The sequence below is a fragment of the Castor canadensis genome, chromosome 6, assembly GCF_047511655.1.
Source record: "Castor canadensis chromosome 6, mCasCan1.hap1v2, whole genome shotgun sequence".
NCBI classification, from domain to species: Eukaryota; Metazoa; Chordata; class Mammalia; order Rodentia; family Castoridae; genus Castor; species Castor canadensis.
The window spans coordinates 2,519,006-2,538,490 of NC_133391.1; the positions used below are offsets into that span (position 1 = coordinate 2,519,006).

At 57.6% G+C, this 19,485-nt stretch overlaps 1 protein-coding gene and 1 long non-coding RNA gene across 3 annotated transcripts in view; one reads left to right on the top strand and one right to left on the bottom strand.

Moving 5' to 3' along the window:
* The window catches only part of Sdk1 (sidekick cell adhesion molecule 1), a 744,195-nt gene extending 732,454 nt beyond the window's left edge, over positions 1-11,741 (top strand). For both annotated transcript variants that reach the window (XM_074075462.1, XM_074075461.1), the window contains 3 exons: positions 2,716-2,836; positions 4,436-4,565; positions 10,998-11,741. In XM_074075462.1, the coding sequence (XP_073931563.1) occupies positions 2,716-2,836; positions 4,436-4,565; positions 10,998-11,246 (500 nt within the window). In that variant the 3' untranslated portion in view covers positions 11,247-11,741. The remainder of the gene's footprint in view (positions 1-2,715; positions 2,837-4,435; positions 4,566-10,997) is intronic.
* Positions 10,269-11,853, bottom strand: LOC141423969 (uncharacterized). The gene is made up of 3 exons (XR_012448731.1): positions 11,732-11,853; positions 11,225-11,295; positions 10,269-10,440 (listed from the first exon to the last, which is right to left on the bottom strand). It is a non-coding gene; the product is annotated as an uncharacterized lncRNA (long non-coding RNA).
* Between the last annotated feature and the right edge of the window lie 7,632 nt (positions 11,854-19,485).

Consider the following 19,485-nt stretch of genomic DNA (forward strand, 5'->3'; position numbering starts at 1 on the left):
GTGAAACATGAAATTCGGGCCCCCGTGGTGTTAATAGTGACCCGGGGAGGCTCACGCGGTGTTGGCAGGGCTGTCCCCGTGGTACAGCTCAGGAAGCTGACCCTCCCTTACGTCTCCCCTGGTCCAGCTCCAAGCCCTCTGAGGGCCGGTTTGCTATTTAACTTCCCCAGGCCAGGTGTGCAGTCAGTAAAGTAGTGCTGTTGTTAGAGAAATGAACACGGGTGAGGTCAGCCCCAGGAGAGCACGCGTGGTGTGGCTCTGTTTGCGTGGTGGTCAGGAACGGCCATAGCAAGTCGCTGATGCCTCTTGGTGGAGAGGTAGGCAGGGAAGGTGTGACTGAGTGAGCCTCGCAGGTGCGAGATGCTGCACCCCCCGTGTACAGGTGGTGGGCTCCACACAATGACCAAACCTCCCACGGGACACTTAAGATGAGTGCACTTTAGGGGTGGGTGTGGCAGTGCACGGCTGTAATCCCAGCCACTGGGGAGGTGGAGGTAGGAGAATCACTGTCAAAGCCAACCCAGGCAAAAGCGTGAGACCCTACGTGAAAAACAAACTAAAACAAAAAGACTGGGGCATAGCTCAAGGGGTAGAGCGCCTGTCTAGCAAGCACAAGGCCCTGAGTTCAAATCCCAGTACCACCCAAAAGAGAATGTATTAGTACAGCTTATGCATTTTGCTATCCTCAGTTTTTCAAAGGTTCTCATGGTTGTAACGGGCCACTTCTCGACGCTGCACCTGCGGCCTGTTTTTATCCCGTGTGGCTGAGCCAAAGCAGACAGACATCCTGCAGTATCGCCTCACTGGCCGGGCAGGACATTTCTCCGAGTTTCCCGTCCACTGTCTGTCCGTCCTCTCTTTCTAGCAGGACAGATCCCTGCCGAGGTTCTGTTAAGGAGCAGCCGGCCCCTCCCGCTACCAGAACCGCACGTCCTTGCTCTGAAGGGCTGACGTTAAACCGGCATCTGCTTTGGGGTCGCTAAGTAATTCAGCCCTCAGAGAAAAGGCCGATTTTTCTGCACAAATTCACTTCTAGCGAGTTCCTAAATCAGAGTTTATTCCTGTGGGACTTGCAGTGTATGAATGGCACGTCATCTGACCGAGAACGCCACTATGAAGTCGCGGTGTGCAGCGTGGAAACCCCGTGTCTGCTCTCCCCGTCCCTCTGGAAAAGGGACCTAAAAAGCCAGGGGTGACCACAGCTTCTGACACCAGCCTCACACCTGGCGTATTCAAACCTAGGGAGAAAAGGAAAGGGCTGGACTCCCCAGCACGTCTGTCCTCCTGCCCAGGTCAGGTGGGGACCGTACGCCTTTGTGGGTCCATGGCACCCCTTCCCACGTGTCCCCAGGCCCTGTCCCCACTTCAACCACGTCCATCAAAATAGCCTCCAGGTCCCCGGAGGGTGCTAGGACCGTGTCTGGGTCACCACCTCCATGGGCGGACCCTGTCCCACAGATGAAGCCCGCATCAAGGGGTCCACTGGGGAGGGGCCGAGGCAGAGGCCAAGGCAGAAGCGATGTCCCCCAGCTGCGAGAGCCGGGAGAACTCACAGGGTGACCTGTCGGGAGTTGACCAGAGGAGGCAGCACCTGCTCTGGGGACGCCCGCTGGTCACGTGGTGCCTGGCTTGGACCATCCGATGTGGCTATCGACACGGCACCACGGGCTGGGCGGTCACAGAGGGGAGAGGGTTACTCTGGCTCTGGTCGTGGGGGTGACAGGTGACGGTGGTCTGCTTGCTGAGGGGTCTGAGGCCTTGCGGGGCGTCCCTGGGCAAAGGATGGAGACTGCGACAGCCCTGGCCACGCTGGCTCTTGCAGCAGATGTCCTGTCAGAGAAGCCATTGTTAATCACACAGCAGATTAAACCCCTCACCTCCTAACGCCGCACCCGGTGACAACGCACTGCAGGGCACATGGGGCACGGGGACCGGGCAGCTCAGCCCCCAGAACGTCTGAGCCGGGCTCTGGGGGAAACGGGTGGGTCAGGAGGACACCCGGGGAGGACGGCACCCCAAGCAGGAGGGCCCGGGGTGACACTGATCAGAATGAGCCCTCCAGGGTGAGGGGGACGATGACATAAGATGGTGTCAGGATGGGGGGAGGGACACAGAGCACGCCATGCTTGGGGACACCCACGCCAGACAAGATGGGAAGCCGCGGGAAATTCTGTGTGGCTGCTTATAGATTTACCCGCTCCCTCTGCTAATTCACTTCAGTGTACCTTGACGCGTATTTGTAAATTCACTTTTTAAAAAGGCACACGGTTAATCCAAAGACACCTACAGCCATCACCACCGTCCACCTTTTCACCTTATTCAAAAGGAGACCCCGTGCCCTGCCTCCAACCCACTAAAATTTCTCACTTGTGGTGGTGGTATGCGATTGCAGGTTTTTCGTTTTGGCATTGATTGACTGTTTGACCTCCCTGACTCTCGCATTCTGAGCACATTTCACAAGACATTGACAGGGCTCTGGTATTTGGGCAGCGGGGAGTAGAACCACTGAAATGCAAATATCGCCATTTGCTCCAGCTTGACGATCTATCGACTGCACCTTTGTTCCCATCTGGGCTCCAACTTGCCTCATGAGCCGAGGCACGGGTCCCACAGGCTGTGTGCCTCGTGTCTGACAGGAACGCAGGACTCGGTGTCACTGCAGTGGGTCACAGCCATGTCACTAACGCCACTCTCGCTTTCCTGGTCGGGCTCCAGGTAAGAGCACTTCCAACATGGAAGAGTCTGCGACCCTGGACAACGGAGGCTTCGCTGCCTTGGAGCTCAACAACCGACACCTCAATGTCAAGGGCGCTTTCTTGAAGAAGAACGGGACCAGGTAGGGGGCTGTTGTGGGCTGGGCCAGCCAGGACCCAGGGTGGACAAGGCCCGGCCACTGAGCCCAACCGTGTGTGTCCGGAAAGTCAAGCATAGCTGGCACAGGGGTCGCAGACGCTTGGTGACGTTCCTGGCTCCCAGCCGGAGGTGTGCAAAGGGGTGAGGGGTGAGCTCCAGGACTGGGACACCCGGCCGCCACCAGGGCACTAGGATCGGGGGCTTCTTGTTCGTGTTGGTGTCGCTCTAGCTGCAGCAGGCTCGGTCCTTGTGTCGTCACCATTCACATATTCTAGTTTTCCCGTGACGATAGCAGTTGCTGTCGTCACATGTGGTTGGGAATGCAGACCAGAGTCTTTTGGCCGGGCGTGGGGTTTCACACCTGTAGTACCAGCACTCGGGAGGCCGAATCAGGAGGATCCTGAGTTCCAGGCCAGCCTGGGCTACAGAGCAAGACCCTGTCTCAAAACGACAGCCCAAAGAATGAGCCTCCCGCCAAGGCCTGTTACCTCCGTGCCCTTCCCCCAGTTTCACCAGGGGACAAGGGATGATCTTCACCCGCCCTTTGACTGGCAGAGCCCTAAGAGCCAAGCAGAAGAAACGAGACACCAGAGAACACCTTCCCTGGGGAATCCTCATCTGGGTCGCCCTGGGGCTTGGGCTGCCTCTTCTCCCTGAGCGAGTCTCAACGTGGATTGGCTTTTTGTTGTAAAAATATGGGAATTAGACACCAGCAGGACCCGGGCAGGCCGAAAGTTTGTTTCCCCTCATTGTCTTCTAAACCGACAGTGACGAGTCTATCCAGAGACCGCCCCCCCATGCTGCTCCTGCCCTCTGCCACCAGGGAGGGGAGGGGCGGCCAAGGTGCTGTCCTATGGCAGGAAGTGGAAGCCAGTTGACATCCGGTCATGCCTTTTCCTTCCATTTATCTACAGACAGACAAGTTTTTCCTGTTATATCATAGGAGCATGAAAAAGTAGTCACAGGGCCAGGCATGGTGGCTCACAGTTGTAATCCCTGCTGTATGGGAGGCAGAAATGGGTGGATCATGGTTCGAGGCCAGTCTGAGCAAAAAGCTAGCAAGATTCCACTTCAACAAATCCCAGATACACAGGAGGCTGAGGGAGGAGGACTGGAGTCCAAGGTCAGTTCGGGCAAAACTCACAGGACCTCATCTGAAAAGTAAACGAAAGCAGAAAGGGTTGGGGTGGAAAAAGAGCGATTGGTAGCTGCAGGACCAGGGGGACTTGTCACAAAGAATGCTAAAATACTGCACCCTTGTATCTGCTGTAAATCTGTCCCCCGGCTGCATGTCCCCCCGCCCCCACTGTGGGCACCGTGCACTCCGAGCCTCCCGCTGGTCCTGACATTTTGTGCTCTTCCACTTGGGTGTCTCCTTGGGACACAGCGACTCCTCCTCAGTGCCACCAAGCCAGGCTGACAGGCACCGACCGGCAGGGTTGGCTGTGGAATCACCAGATGGCCAGTGCACTGTGGGACTGTGCCTGTCCGTTTCTGACATGATAGAGGACAGGGGCAAGTGACTGGGGCCTCTGGGGAGAGACATCTTCTGGGGTGACCCACAGCACCTCTTCTGTCCTAGGTCCCCGCCTCGGCCGAGCCCTGGAGGTCTGCACTACTCCGACGAGGATCTTTGCAACAATTACAACGGTGCCGTGCTGACCGAGAGCGTGAACCTCAAGGAGAAGTCAGTGGACGCTTCGGAATCCGAGGTCAGTGCCACACTGGGCTTTGGGCAGAACCGCCATCCCTGCCTTCGAGTCTAACAACCACCCTCGAGGTGCTCAGCTCCAACGACAAAAGGCTTCACTTTGCCGGGCAGCAGTGGCTCCCGCCTGTAATCCCAGCTACTCAGGAGGCAGAGATGAGGAGGATTGCGGTTTGAAGCCAGCCCAGGCAAATGTTTCAGGAGACCCTATCTAGAAAAAACCTATCATAAAACAGGGCTGGTGGAGTGGCTCAAGTGGCAGAGCGCCTGCCTAGCAAGTGTGAGGCCCTGAGTTCAAACCCAATACCACTAAAAACAAAAAAGCTTCCATTTTGCAAATGAGCAAAGTACGAGGACCTGAGTTCAGCCCCAGGGCCTGTGCACCTCCCACCCGGATGGCAGAGCAGATGCCCTGAGCCTAATCCCGGGGGCCGGGGTAAGGCGGGCAAGGCCGGCCTCCTTCTCCAAGAGCGAGGGGCACCCAAGCAGAGCATGGGTGAGCGCTGGGCCCTGCGTTTCCTCTCACATGCTCTGTCTTAAGTAGCCTTGGAGGTCCCTGGTCACTGGACCCCTGCAGACCCAGCTAGGGCTCTGAGCTGGAAATAGAACGGGTGTTCTCTTTGTGTGCATCCTTGTGTGTTCTGGAGGCCGCCATGCGTTATGGGGCTCTCCAGACTTGAGCTACCGTGGACAAGGGCCTGAGACTGCTGGGCTGACACAAAGTGACCTTCACCCACTGCAGGGTGGGGAGCTCAGGCTGCAGCGCCCCAGTCCTCACCGGACAGCTGGGCCAGGCCCAGGGAGCTGTCCGAGAGCATCAGCTAAGGCCCCTGCACCTCTCTCTGGGCACCCCTTTGTCCCAAGCAGAGTGAGTGTCATGTGCAAGGCCTTTTCCTCTTCTTCCTCCATCTTGTCCTCCATCACCACCTCCTCCTCCACCAGGGAGGCAGCCATGGGGCTCCAAGAGGGTCTCAGCAACCCACGGCTATGTTTTACCAGCACGACAGCTGAAGCAACCATTAGAGAGGTCCCTCCCCCCCCCCAACCCGGTCCTGAAATGCTTTGTTTTGGGGTTCACAAGCTTTGCAGAGCCATTTGCCATGACCCGGGCCTGCCCTCCTCTCAGCATTCTCCCTCTAAATCAATATTTAATCTAAAATAAGCCTCACCTGCGTCTGGGCTGCACTCAGGCCTCAGGGCCCCACGTTCACGGCTTCTTTGATTATGAACTACAGAGGGGGCAGTGGCGGGCGCTGGCGGGCGCTGGCGGGGCCTGGCTTTATGCTCTGTTTACAAAGGATTCTGGGAGCCTGGGTTTGGTAGAAGCAGCAAGAGGCAAGGCAGACATTAGTCCACACTGCCGGGCTGTGGTGGGGCGGCCTGCAGAGCCGGACCTGCACGGCAGTCTTGTGACCTGCAGAAGCCATGGGTCGGGTGGGGTCAGGAGTGTGAGAAGGCCCCCATAGGCCCACTGCCAGTGTCTGCTGAGAGAGACACACTCCGTGCCACCGTCTGGCAAGCTGGTCTCTGGAGCGTGTGACATCGTGCAGTGACACCCCAGGCACCTCCGCACGCATCGCTCGGTGTGCTGAGCACTGCCTGTGGCCAGGCCCAGCACCACCTCCACCCCCACTGCTACCCTGGGAGACGGGTCATCCTCATCCTCCGTGTGGCTCAGGGGCTGAGGTCCCCAGGGGCAGGAAGTGGAGCTGGGCAGTCCTGCAGGTCCCCAGCTGTCGGAGCTCAGCCTAACCCGCCCTGCATCACCGGCTCCCTCCATCACCAGCTGCTCAAAGCTGGGTGACAGGCTTGTCCCAGGGCAGCTGTTGGGTCATAAAGGCGTTCTTGGAACAGTCGATGGAAAACGCTTGGTTGGTTTCTCCCCGCAGAGGTGTGGGGCATTCGAGATCAAATTCTGAGGATTTTTATTAGGGACAAGACACACACGCACACCCATGCACGCGTACACGACACCACACACACGTGTCCCTGAGCACACGCAGCGGGAGGATGGAGCAGCGAGTAAGGAAAGGGAGGGAGGCGGGTGGAGGAGCAGGAGGCCCCTCAGTGCTGCAGTGGGGGTCTGCCTGCCAATTCAAAGAATTGCTTCTCAGACCAGCAGTGCCTGTGCAGGCCCCACCGAAGGGACAGTCCTCAAACCCTTCAGCGCTAGGCAGCTTAGCCCAGTCCCAGAGGCACTGCTCGTGTCGTCCATCCTGTCACGTGTGAAGACGACCCCTCAGACCTGCTTGCAGGGCAGCTGTGCATGGTTAGGAACCCCAGCGCCAACGGACGCCACACCTGATCACAGCCCGTCCTTCTGTGGTTTCCTGGGAAACCAGCACGCACCTCAGCCTCTCATCACACAGGAAACTTGCCACAAAAAAAAAAAAAAGAAGCAGCAGCCCCTGCAGTGCTCCTTTCCGCCAGTAATTCTCCCCGGCTAAAATACATCCCCATTAAAAAATAATAATGTCACATAAACAATAAGCAGAGCTGGTGACAAGAGAAAGGATGGCATTTTAATGCTGTTCTCCATCAGAGAATCCAGGACAAGGTCTGGACAGGAGCCAGAGGCCTGGCGTTCAGCTCCAGCTCTGCCAACTGCATTTGTCATGAGACCCCTTCTCGCGTCTGCCCCAAAAGAAAGAGCAAGGAGCCAAGATGGCTCTCCTAGCCCCCCTGAGCCTCTCTCTGCACAGAGGTTTGGCTCTAGGGACCCCTTGGCCAGGGTTGGGCAGGGACCTTGCTCTGCCCCACCCTGAGAGCCCCTCCCTCCAGATGCAACTCCCAAGACAAGACAGTGACTGGTCAGTGTGAGTCCCATGCCGACCTGGGAACCAATCACTTTTCCCTGGTGACAGGTCACTTAGCATGAGTGGCTGGAAGGATTGCTGCCTTCCAGAAAGAGGTCAAGGCCCAGAGCCTGGTGCCATGGCTCTCACCTGTAATCCCAGCTACCTGGGAGGCTGAGATCAGGAGGATTGTGGTTGGAGGCCAGCCTGGGCAAATAGCTCGAGAGACCCCATCTCCAAAACACCCAGAGCAAATGGACTGGAGGAGTGGCTCAAGCAGTAGAGCGCCTGCTTTGCAAGTGTGAAGCCCTGAGTTCAAATCCCAGTCCCACCAAAAAAAAAAAAGGCCAAGACATTACTGTGTGCCACCAACCGCCCCCAAATCGTGTCTCCTGCCAGGACCCCTTCTTACCACCCACACTTGTCACAGGTTCTGCAGCAGCTTGAGGCCTGTGGCTGGTGAGGTACATGAGGTGTTTGTAAGAAGTGCCGAACGCACGGGCATCTCACCCGTCACACACATGTACGCTCATTCTCTAAGCACTTCTGGACACACTGCAAAAGTTGGTCCATTCCAGCTGCCGTGGGACCAACAGCTCAGGACACCCCTCCAGCTGCAGGAGGAGGGCTGGGCAGAGGGGGCTGGAGTGTCCGCAGGTGGCTGCGAGGTGGCGTCCTCAAGCGGAATCAGTAGCCCACGTTCCCACTGAGTGTACCACTTCCTTCCTGCAAGGTGACACGTGATCCAAGACCCACCTCCATGACTGGGGTCATCTGCCTCGTAGAACAGGCAGCAGGTGTCCCCGGTGTGTTCCTAGAAAGACTTCACCCCTGCCAATGTTGGCGGAGCGGCCTGTGTGGGTGCAGCCCCAGCCTAACCAGCCAGTGTGGCCGAGGGAGGTCACCTGAGCTCGCACATCTGGTTCTTTCAGACACGAAGCAAGGAGACCGAATATGAACGTGGCCACTGAGAACCTTCTCCCTGTCTTTCTGGGAAAGGCTCCCTTTCCCTTCTTTCCTCCTTCCCTCCCTCTCTCCCCTTCTCTTTCTTTTGCCATCCTGGGGTTTGAACCCAAGGCCTCGTGCATGCTGGGGAGGCCCTTCTACCACACCCCAGCCCTCATCTTGTCCCAGCAGTGCCCTGGTGACAGGGAAACTGAAGGGGGGATGGCAGAGCACCCCAGAACATAGCCTGACGGGCGAAAATCAAATCTGACCTTCCCTCTTCACGCAGTTATAACCCCAGTGTGAGACCTGGGCCCATTCTGGGTGCACCTGTGAGTTTCCCACGAGGACCCGGAATCCGTGGGTGGGCTCTGCGGTTCCTTCTCCCCTGGGCTGCAGGGAGAGCGTGGGGTTCAGCGCTGACCGGCACTCCCGGGTGATCTGCGCGCACTTTTCCTCTGCTGTTTGTTTACGCAGAGCTTTGGCGCAGCCTCCAGAAAACACAGCGAGAGCACAACCTAAACAAGAGCCACCAACACAGGTCCCTGGTCTCTCAGGTGAAGCCCGGGGGCCAGGCACACTTGAGAATCCATCGTGGCTGAACTCGGGTTGGGGCTACACTGGGGTGCTATGTCTCCCTGTCTATAGCTTGGCTCCCCAGTGCTCCAGACGCCACCAACTGTGCCACCACTGGTGTCCACAGCACATCACTCAGCAGTAGTGCCACTCAGGGTGGGGCTGCCACACTGGCTCCACCCAGGCTGCTTTGCCACCAAACGAGTTACCAAAAGGACTTCTGATGTTCAGAGCACCGTGGTTTGGGGTCGTGGGTTCGGGTTAGGGGGTCGTGGCCCAATGCAGAGGGGACAGCTGGACCCAGGTGTGTCTGCTGCCCACTGAGGCTCGAACCCCTCAGTTGTGGGCTCGGGGCAGGGCTCTCACCCAGCCCCAACCTTCGAGCCTCATCTGTTCCTCCGTGAAACACGTGCACCCACGTCCGCAGGACCACCATGATGGGAGGGGGACCCCTCTGCATCTCTAAATGTGATTTTAGCCCTTGCTCCGGGGGAGTTCTGATGGGGTCCAATGTGGCCGACGCCCAGCCATGCTCAGCCGTCACAAAGCAGACTGTTACACACACTGCTCCAAAAGCCCCTGATCTGGGACTTTCGGGGACTTTCGGGTCCAGTCTCTGTCCTTTCAGTCGGTGTCTGAAAATCCCAGGAGACGCTGGCTCTACCTACTGCATCCCTGGGGTCCCTAGGTGGCCCAGAGGCCAGCGGCCCCCACAGCTTCCAGGGGGACCCTGGCTCCCCAGGTGGACAGCTCCTTGGGGTCAGAGCTACCCCAAGTGGGCGAGAAGTGGGGAATTCGCGTTCAGACCAGGGACAGCACCCAGCTGCCCCTCCCCGGCCACACCAGTGAATGGGTGCGGGTCCCACACCCCGGGGAGCACTTTTGCCTCAGCGTATTTCCTGTCTGGAAGAGGCGCTCTGGGTGGGGCCGCGGCCTCCCCATCCCAACAGCACGGTTCTCCTCTGCGGAGAGAAAAAGGGCAGGTGACTGAGCCCTGACTGCTGCGGGCTCCTGCTCTCACACTCAGTCCCCTCCTGGACCCTCCCCTCCCCCCTGGGGTCTTCCTGAGCCCTGCAGGGGACATCTAGGGGGTTGGTCCAGATGCTTCCCAGACCCCTGGGGAGCCAGCAGGCCCCTTGCTGCCCTCCGGTGGCACAGCGGAAGGCTATGGATGCCTCAGGTGGTCCCCAAGGGGCCTGTCCCTCCAGTAGCTGCTGGCCTCTCAGATTCAAGGAGGTAATGGGAAGCACAGCTGGGTGGACTTCCCTCAAGTCCCCACCAGGACGAGGGACCCTCAGCTCCATCCCTGTGTTCCTCGTGTTCACTGGGGATATGGAGAGCCCTCTACCCACTCACAGAAAACCCCACTTCGCCCTCCATCTTCTGTAGCCGTCTGCCAACGACTCAGGCCAACCGAAAGACCATAACAGAGTTTTGCTTTAAGAAAATGAACATAAGAAATGGTTGAGCTAAGCCAGGCGTGGTGGTGCACACCTTTAATCCCAGCAGGCTGAGTCAGGAGGTTCGAGAGTTTGAGAAGAGCCTGGACGATGTAGCAAGAACCTGTCTCAAAAAAAAAAAAAAATATATATATATATATATACACATATATATAAAGTTTTAAATGTGTGCTACGTGGTGTTCGGGGAGGCTGCTGGCTTATTTTAGAAAACAACAACGACTATCTCCAGGACACCCAGTGCCCCCCTCCTGGGTGACAGCTGAGAGGTGACAGGTCCTCTGCTTCCGTAGCTTCCTTTCTCACAACCCTCCCCGCTGACGTCCCCGTGCCAGTTTGCACAGGAGGCACAGAGGTGCCCTGTCCACCTCGTGAGCCTGAGCCGGGGGCCATTTCTCCGCCCCCTGCATCTTAAGCCTTAGCCCTTTGGGACCATCAGGACCGTGTAGACTTCTCCCAGGGTGGGATGCAGTGTAGACCTCGCCCGAGGATGTGGAAGAGGGGAGAAGGCAGGAATCGGGTGACATGCGTGCCCCCCCCCCCCCCGCTTTGGTCACCAGTGCCGGTCTCCCCCTACTTCTCGGCCGTGCCACCCTGATCGCTGTGCAAGTGCTCATGCTCCCTCTTGTCCCCTCTGCCTCACTGTGTCACTGTCCCCCAGGCCTCGGACTCGGACTACGAGAACACCGTGCTCAAGCACTCATTTGTCAACCACTACATGAGCGACCCCACCTATTACAACTCCTGGAAGCGACGTCCCCCCGCCGCGGCCCCGCGCAGGTACGAGACGGTGGCCGGGGCCGAGGGTGGCCCGCACCTGCACCCGGTCATCACCACACAGAGCGCAGGCGGCGTCTACACCCCCGCTGGCGCCCGGGCCCCGCTCACCGGCTTCTCCTCCTTCGTGTGACACGCGTGACGTCGCCTCCGTGGGGTAGGACGGTCGTATCCACTGGAGTCTTATTTTTAAGACAATCAACGCCAACAACTGAGCTGAAGGTTTTGTTTAGGCAACAACAACAAAAAAACCACGATTCTGAGGGGTTTTTTAACTTGGTTTTTTGTAAGTTGGCCGCAGGAAGCGGGGCTCTTTGTTTTTCTTTTCTTTTTAAGAGAAATCTGTCTCCCTGGTGCGCTGGCTGTCACCACCACCAGGCACAGGGCTCTGCCCACCCAGCCCTGGGTTTCTCAGTCCTCCTGACCACCTGGAGAGGACATGGGACAGGAGGGTGGAGGGACAGGTGACAACCGATTGGGCCTGCCCCTCTCTATACCTCCTTTCCAAAAATCAGCCAGCTTGGTGACATCTGGGCACAGCGCACAGCTCCTCCCTGACTCCTGGGGTTTGGACAACAATCACTTTCGCCAGGGCCCAGAGTTTTGCAGTGACTGTACCTGTGTCCGGCGACGTGTCCCACTGGGCAGTGTCTGGGGAAGCTTTAAAGTTTTGACCCCCGGGCAGGTGACAGCAGTGCGGTCTGTGCCCGCCGGGGCTGGGCTTTGACTTCTGGCTCCACAGTAGTGAAACACCTGGTCTTTTCCTCCCTCGGCCCCCTGCTCTTTCCTCACAAGCTGGCAGTAGAGGAACAGGAAGTAGCCTCAGGTCCTAGAAGTCCCCAGGGCCAGCCGTGGCCAGCCAGGTCCTGCCCTGAGCGCAGCCCGCCCCGCTGGCCAACAGTGACGTCGGAGTGGCTTTGCAATATGGAGCTGTGCGTTGTTAACCAGAGTATTTTTTACCTTTTTATCTTTTTTTAAAAATCTGTCACACGGAATGAGCGCACCCTTGCTGTCTCCAGGTGCCTTTTTAGTAATTGTTCGGCTTTGTACGTGGGAAAGACGAGAAGTAGCCCTGTCTCCAAATAAAGCAAAGCTCTGCGAAAGCACCGGCCGCGTCCCCTCTGCGCCCGGGACCCCGCGCCTGCCACCGCGCCCCGCGCCGGCCAGGGCCAGCGTTCAAGCCTCACCACATTTTCTGGGAATGATTCTTCTTTAACTGCCACATGCATTTGGGGGAATTTTTTTTTTTTTGGCCAAATGAAAATAACATAAACTGCTTTGAAAACATGCGTTCAGTCCCCAGCTGTGCCACCAGGCCACCCCTTCGCTTTTGTGGCATTCGCTGAGATACAGGAAGTCATTCCCGTATTCCATTCCTGAGTGTGACCAGGGCAATGCTGGTGTCACCCGGTGTGGGTGGCCACAGGGATCGTGAGGGCCACTCCCGCCTTCTGGGCAGGAGTGCGACACCCAAGACTCGAGACCCTCGCCACACCCCAGGTGCACAGTGGGATGAGATGGACCTCGGCGTCCTGAGGGGGAGGACAGCTGGGGTGGTGCCAGGCCGGTGCCATCAGGAAGCCAGTCTCTTGGCCACTCACCGAGTAGATGGTGTCAGAGTTCACTGTGGCCCCAGAGGCAGAGGAGAGTTTGTGCGGGGTGAAAAGCCTTTAGCTTTTCCAAATAGAGGGCATGGGTTCCTTTGTCCCTCCCCTCCCTCCCTCCCTCCCTCCCTCCTTCCCTCCCTCCTTCCTTCTGTCCTTCTGTCCTTCCCTTCCTTTCTTCCTTCCCTCTCTCCCTCCTTCCTTCCCTCCCTCCTTCCTTCTGTCCTTCTGTCCTTCCCTTCCTTTCTTCCTTCCCTCCCTCCCTCCTTCCTTCCCTCCCTCCTTCCTTCTGTCCTTCTGTCCTTCCCTTCCTTTCTTCCTTCCCTCCCTCCCTCCCTCCTTCCCTCCCTCCTTCCTTCTGTCCTTCTGTCCTTCTATCCTTCCCATCCTTTCTTCCTTCCCTCCCTCCCTCCTTCCTTTCCTCCCTCCTTCCTTCTGTCCTTCTGTCCTTCCCTTCCTTTCTTCCTTCCCTCCCTCCCTCCCTCCTTCCCTCCCTCCTTCCTTCTGTCCTTCTGTCCTTCCCTTCCTTTCTTCCTTCCCTCTCTCCCTCCTTCCTTCCCACCTTCCTTGTCTTTCTACGTGGAAGGAAAATATTCTAAACCAAAAATCCTCAATGCTCTGCCCAAAGTCACTTCAGTGTGAGAATGGCCACACCGTCCACGTCCACGGGAGGGACTGCCCCAGTGGACAGAGCTGCCTCCTTCCTCACCCCATGCCAGCCCACGGGGGAGGGGGAGGGGGAGGAGGGGGAGGGGAGGGGAGGGGGCGAGACACGGCCCTGTCCCCTGTGCTCTTTAAGCCATAGGACATTGCTTTGGTGACAGGAGGTGCTGGGCGAGGTTCGGTCTGAGGCACACTTGCTCTTGTGTTTTCATGACAATGACATGCCGGTTCTGTTCCAGGCTCCTGTGCCCTTCTGCTGTCAGTCAACTTCTTTCCTATGGGATGTTTTTTGTGAATCTGCACTGGCCACAGTGGCTGCTGTCAGTGGCCACCATTGAGCCTGTCCCTTGAGAGGACTCTGTCCCTTGAGAGCCATCTGTACCAAAGGAGCAGGGCCAGGGGGGTCTCTCATTACGGCATGGCCTCCCAGAGCAGCCTGGGTGCTGAGATGAGCCCATCCTAAGCTGTCACCTCTAGGGAGGAGACAGAGGACACTGGATCTGAGCCTCGGTCCTGAGAACAGGACAGACGGACACTCTCCAGCTGAGGCAACACACACCCGTTCTTCTCGCTGCCCCTGTGAGTGGCGAGCTGGACACCAGGCACGCCCTGCCCTGCTGAGACACCGGGATGGCTTTGCACAGGTCCCCGGTCCCCAGGGCATGGGGGACAGGGGTCCAGAGAGGGAGCAGCGTCCAGGCTGTCTCCTCGGCTCCTCTGCGCAGATCGGCCCCTCCTGGCACCTTTCCTTCAGCCTCTGTCCCCGTCCTCCATGCTCCAGCCACAAAGGACATGGTGGGCAGTGTCCACTCAGCCCTCGGGGTGGCACTCTGGAATGTTCTTTTTGGAGGCAGTGACTGGCCTGGCCTGGTGTGGTGCTCACGTGGGTTTTTTTCCTTCTCACCATTCTTGGCGGCCAGCACAGCCATTGTCCCGCTCAGCACCACATGTGGTCACCTCCGACCCGGCGGCCCTGTGGCAGGTGTCCTGTCTGCCGGAAACCCAGACGGCTCCTCCCAGCCTCACCTGCTGCCTAGGGGCAGTCCTGAAGTTTTCCCACAACACTTTCTGAAATTGTGCAGAAAACCAGATCTCATTTTAGAAAGAGGAAAAAGGAAAAAAAGCCCAAGAACTCGTAGGAAGACAGAGAGGTGCTATGGGTACAATGTTTTTAATAAAAATATTATTTTGTTCCTTACACGCTCGTGATCTTCTTCAGCTGTTGACGAAATGACCCCGGAGTCCTTGGGGACATTCGTGGTTGCTGGGCTGTAAATAGGAATTCCTCACGTTGAACTTGAGCCCTAGTGTGGTTCTGCACCCCGTGCAGCCCCGCAGTAGAGCCCAGGCCTGCTGACAGGTGGGGACAGGCCTGGGGCCCTGAGAGCCACGGTGGCGGGTGGCTGGAGCTGGCCCCACACCCAGATGCCTAAGCAGCCATCCCAGAGCCGGCCGGCCCCGGCACCCCTGGCCGTGACCCCAGAGACTTCACAGGTGCCAGGGAGGGAAGACCTGCTGTCACCAAGCTTGGCCTTGCCTGGCTGGGATTGAGCAAGGTGGCCGGCCACCCTCCAGGGGTCTGGCCTCCATGGGCTCAGGGTGGGCTCAGAGGAAAGGGGGAGGAAAGCGGCCATTGGCCACAGCCCTGGGGTTGTTGGAGCCACCATGTGGGGGCCACCAAAGAGGGCACAGCGTCACCCTTATCACCTATGCACCTTAGGACATGCTCTCAGCCCAAGTCGTATGTATTTATTTATTTGCAATACTGGGATTTGAACTCAGGGCCTACACCTTGAGCCACTCCACAAAGCCCATTTTTGTGATGGGTTTTGTTTTTTTTTAGCTATTTGCCTGGGCTGGCTTTGAACCGCCATCCTCCTGAGTAGCTGGGATTACAGGCGTGAGCCTCCCGTCCCTGCCCAAGTGCATTTTAGCATCACTAGGGAATATTTAGAAATCCCAAAGTCCAGGCCACACCCAGAACTGATTCAGAATCTCTGGGGCTTGGGCCCAGGCATTCCGACTTGTTTTGAAAAATCCCCAGGTGACCCCAACAAAGCCACATGTTCGGAAAGACCGCCACCTGCAGAGATGTGGGGAGGCGCGGGCTTCCCGCCTCACCACCTCTTCCTTTTGCTCTGGAAGCGGTCACTTCAAAGATGAACCCAGGTCAGAACCCTTACTTTCTTAGTCTGGTGCAGTGGCTCATGCCTGTAATCCCAGCTACTCAGGAAACAGAGATCGTGAGAGTCATGGTTCAAGGCCAGCCTGGTTAAAAAATTCTAAAGACCCCATCTCAATCAGTGGCTGGGCACAGTGGTGCACACCTGTCACCCCAGCTCTGTAGGGAACATCAAAAGGAATGTCTTGGTCAAGGTCACCCTAGACATAAAGTGAGACCCCATCTCCAAAATAACCAAAGCAGAAAGCACTAGGGGCGTGGCTCGAGTGGTGGAGCACCTGCCTTGCAAGAGCAAGGTCCTGAGTTCAAATTCCAGTCCTGAAAAAGAAATTACCGGAAGACTTTAAAGTACAACCGCTTATTACAGAGAAAGCAAGTGTCCGTTGTCTTGTTGGGTGACAGCTACACAAGACTTGTGCCCTGGTCATCAGGGGACCAGGGCCAAGAACGTGACCGAGCGACACCTGGCCAGGCACCAGGACGCTTACCAAGACCTTCAAAATACATCCGTGGGCAGCCGATGTCTGCAGGACTTGCACTCGGGTTTATTTGGGAGCCACGGGGTTCACCAGACGCCGACTCCAGAATTCTGTCCTCCTTAAGTCAGTTAACAGGCAACATGGTGGAAAGTGCACGCTGCTAATTCTGGGCTCCGTGGTTAGTGTCCTGGCACCGTCCTGCAGTCATTCAACAATTCACTACAATTCACAAACACGCAGTGTTTCACTTAAAAAGAAAAACCCTATTCTCAAGCATCCTGAAAACGCTCATTTCTGTGGGATTCCGCGGGCAGACCTGGCGGGGGTCCCCGTGGAGGGGCGAGAGACAAACCCCGCCTGCCGGAGGAGCCCCAGGTCGCCTCTCTGTCCCAGAGAGCAGAGGATGTTGAGTGACAGCTGACCAGAGACCAGCGCCCACCTCACGTCCCCCCCAGTGTGTCCCTCACCCCTGCAAAGCCACAGCACGGACGTGGCCAGGCGCCCTGCTGTCCCTCCCTGACCTCCCACCCACCGTTCTGCACCTTTCCCGGGAAGCACCCTTCGCTCCCGGCTCCTCTGATCCACCCCAGAAGTCCGCTGTTCCAGGCAGGCCACACAGCCGAGCCCGTGTCCTCGGAGGTTCCCGGCCCCTTCCCACCTCCCAAGTAGCTGGGATTACAGGCGTGCGTCACCAGTGCCCGGCAAGGGTGCAGGCTTTGCGGTGACGTTCCAGATCTCTGGGATGGCGCCTAGATGTCTCCTGTCACTGTCCTAAACCTGTAGTCACCTTGGAACGGGGAGTCTCACGGACAGGTCACCCCAGGATGAGGTCACCCCACCAGGGGGAGCAACTGGGGCTCCCCCCACCGCCCACCAGGAGAAGCAACCGCCCCAGGAGCACTGGACTCTCCCCTCAAGTGATAAGGACTTCTGCACAGTCAGCAGGATAGAATGACGGCCAGCCAGACCCCGGTATGGCCAACACTGCTTAATGGTGCCCGCCCCAGGTCTCCCTCCGTTTAAACTTAGAGCTCACCTCCGTGTCTGAAGATGGCTGAAATACCTGCTCTCCTCTTCAACGTGGCCATACTCGTTTCCCGCCTTTCCACCATTACTTTTCTGTTTAATTCTGGGGCAAGTGACCAGGCCTAACTGGCTGTCCAGTCAGCCTCTGGCCTAGAGGCTAGGAGGTCTAAGAGCCGTGATTCAGGGCCGGGCATGGTGGTGCCTGCCTGTAATCCCAGCTGCGCAGGAGGTTGGAGAAGGAGGCCAGGTATGAGCAAAGAGCATGAAACGCTGTCTGAAAAATGCCTAAAGCAAAAGGGCTGTGGAGTGGCTCGCGTGGAAGAGCGCCTGCCAAGCAAAGACGAGGTCCTGAGTTCAAACCCCAGGTCCTCTGGGAGACAGGACCAAGGGCTGGGGATGGAGCTCAGTGGTAGAGCACTTGCCTAAGGGTGCAAGGCCTGGCTTCCACCCCCAGCACCAGAGAGACAGACAGACAGGGAGACAGACGGAGACAGAGGGAGACAGAGACAGAAAGAGAAAGAGAGGGACAGAGAGACAGAGAGAGACAGAAACACAGAGACACAGAAAGACAAAGAGACACAGACGGAAAGACAGAGAGATATAGAGCGGGACAGAGAGACACAGAGAGAGAGACCTTGTGCATCCGGCCCTGGCCTGGCCATCTCCGGAATCCACTGTCCCCCAGTCACCTTGTCACCATCATGGCCCCAAAGGAACTCCGAGAAGCCCTGCTGTGGGCGCCGAGCCAGTTCAAGGTGACACCGGAGACCCAGGTGTCTCCCCCGCCATGTGGACACAAAGCCCACTGTGCAAACGCTGGGCACAGATAAAACACGCGCCCAAAATACGTGTTTTTCACAGGAAAAATAAAAAGAAAACGAAGGCGGGGGTCAGGACCTCGTGCATGAGACACTGAGTGACGATGTCCTTGTCATCAGCAGCTTTTCCATCGGTTCACTGTTTTATTTTTTTTTTGAGGCACAGTCTCTCTCTATGCAGCTCAGGCCGGCCTCAACTTAGGAGCCTCCTGCCTCAGCCTCCCGAGAGCTGGGATTACAGGCATGTGACACTGGACGCGTCTCTCTCCGCTGTAAACGCAATCCCAGAGGCTCCCAGCGGGGCACCTGGGAAGCACTCAGCCCATGGCAGCCATTTTGATCTGTCACCAGAGTCACTCACACCCTGTTCTTCTCGTTTCGGAATTTTAACATCCCTGGTGTTCTTGTGTCGCCCGCAAGTTCATGTGCTGGAAACTTAAGCCCCAAATTTAGGGTGGGGCCTTTGGGAGGTAATTGGGGTGAGTTGGGGTCATGGGTGGGCATTAGTGGCTTTATAAGAAGAGGATGAGAGACCCAAATTAGCACACTTGCTCTGCGTCACCATGGGATGTCCTCCACCGTAATCGACCCGGACTTCCCACCCTCCAGCACCGTGCGCTGAGTAAACCTTCCTCCTCTATAAACCACCCCGCCTGTGGCGCTCAGTTACAGCAAGTCTCGTCCAAGACCTCGTGGGTCCCGAGCAGGATGTTCTTCTCCTGGAGAGGTCCCCTGACTTGTGTCACCCAGCACTTCGGAGGAGTGACGAGGGAGGGTGGTCACCTGTGCTCTGTCCCCTGACAGCATTGTCCCCGTGCCACCTGGGTCATCAGCGCCAAGTGGGTCCATCATTCAAACGACGCTGTGGACATTTGAGTTAGGCGCCGGCTCCAGGGGGGCTGCACCAGGTTGGTCGGCCACTCCTGCGAACCACGGGGTAGCATGGACGGCCACACGCCCATCCTCAGAAAGGAGGCGCTGTGCCACCCTGCGGCTCCCACCCACCACCCGCCACCCTCACCCTGGGGACACGCCGGCGAGCCCGGGGTGACATCCACCACCACAGGGTCTGCTGTGGGCACCACTGGCTCCAAGCGAGCAAAGGTGTACCCGTCGTCACTCCTGAGCAACAAGACTTTTTTACCACGCGGCGTAAGATACGTTGAGAAGTCACTTGACAAACACCCTCTTCTCCCATGGGATGACCCAGTAGTCAGGTCCTCCCCCAGGACACGTCAGTAGCTCTATGTGTGGGGCCCTCGGGAGAGCGTCTCTAGGACCACAGTGACCCTGGTGTTAGTCAGACTTCCTGTCGCTGTGACAAAACCACTCGAAAGGATGGTGTCAGAGGTTTCTGTCCAAGGTCACTTGGCTCCACTGCTTCCGGGGTCCCGTGTGGTGACTCAGGATATCGGTGTGGAGTGCCATGGCCGACAGGAAGCAGAGAAGGAAGACAGGAAGGCCCAGGGGAAAGGACACACTCCCCGGTGACCTGCGTCCTGCAGCCAGGCCCCATCCTGGTGTCCAGAACCTTCCAGAACAGTGCCACCTCTGGGACCAAGCTTTGAGTCTGTGGGTGACATTTCATATAGTCAAACCT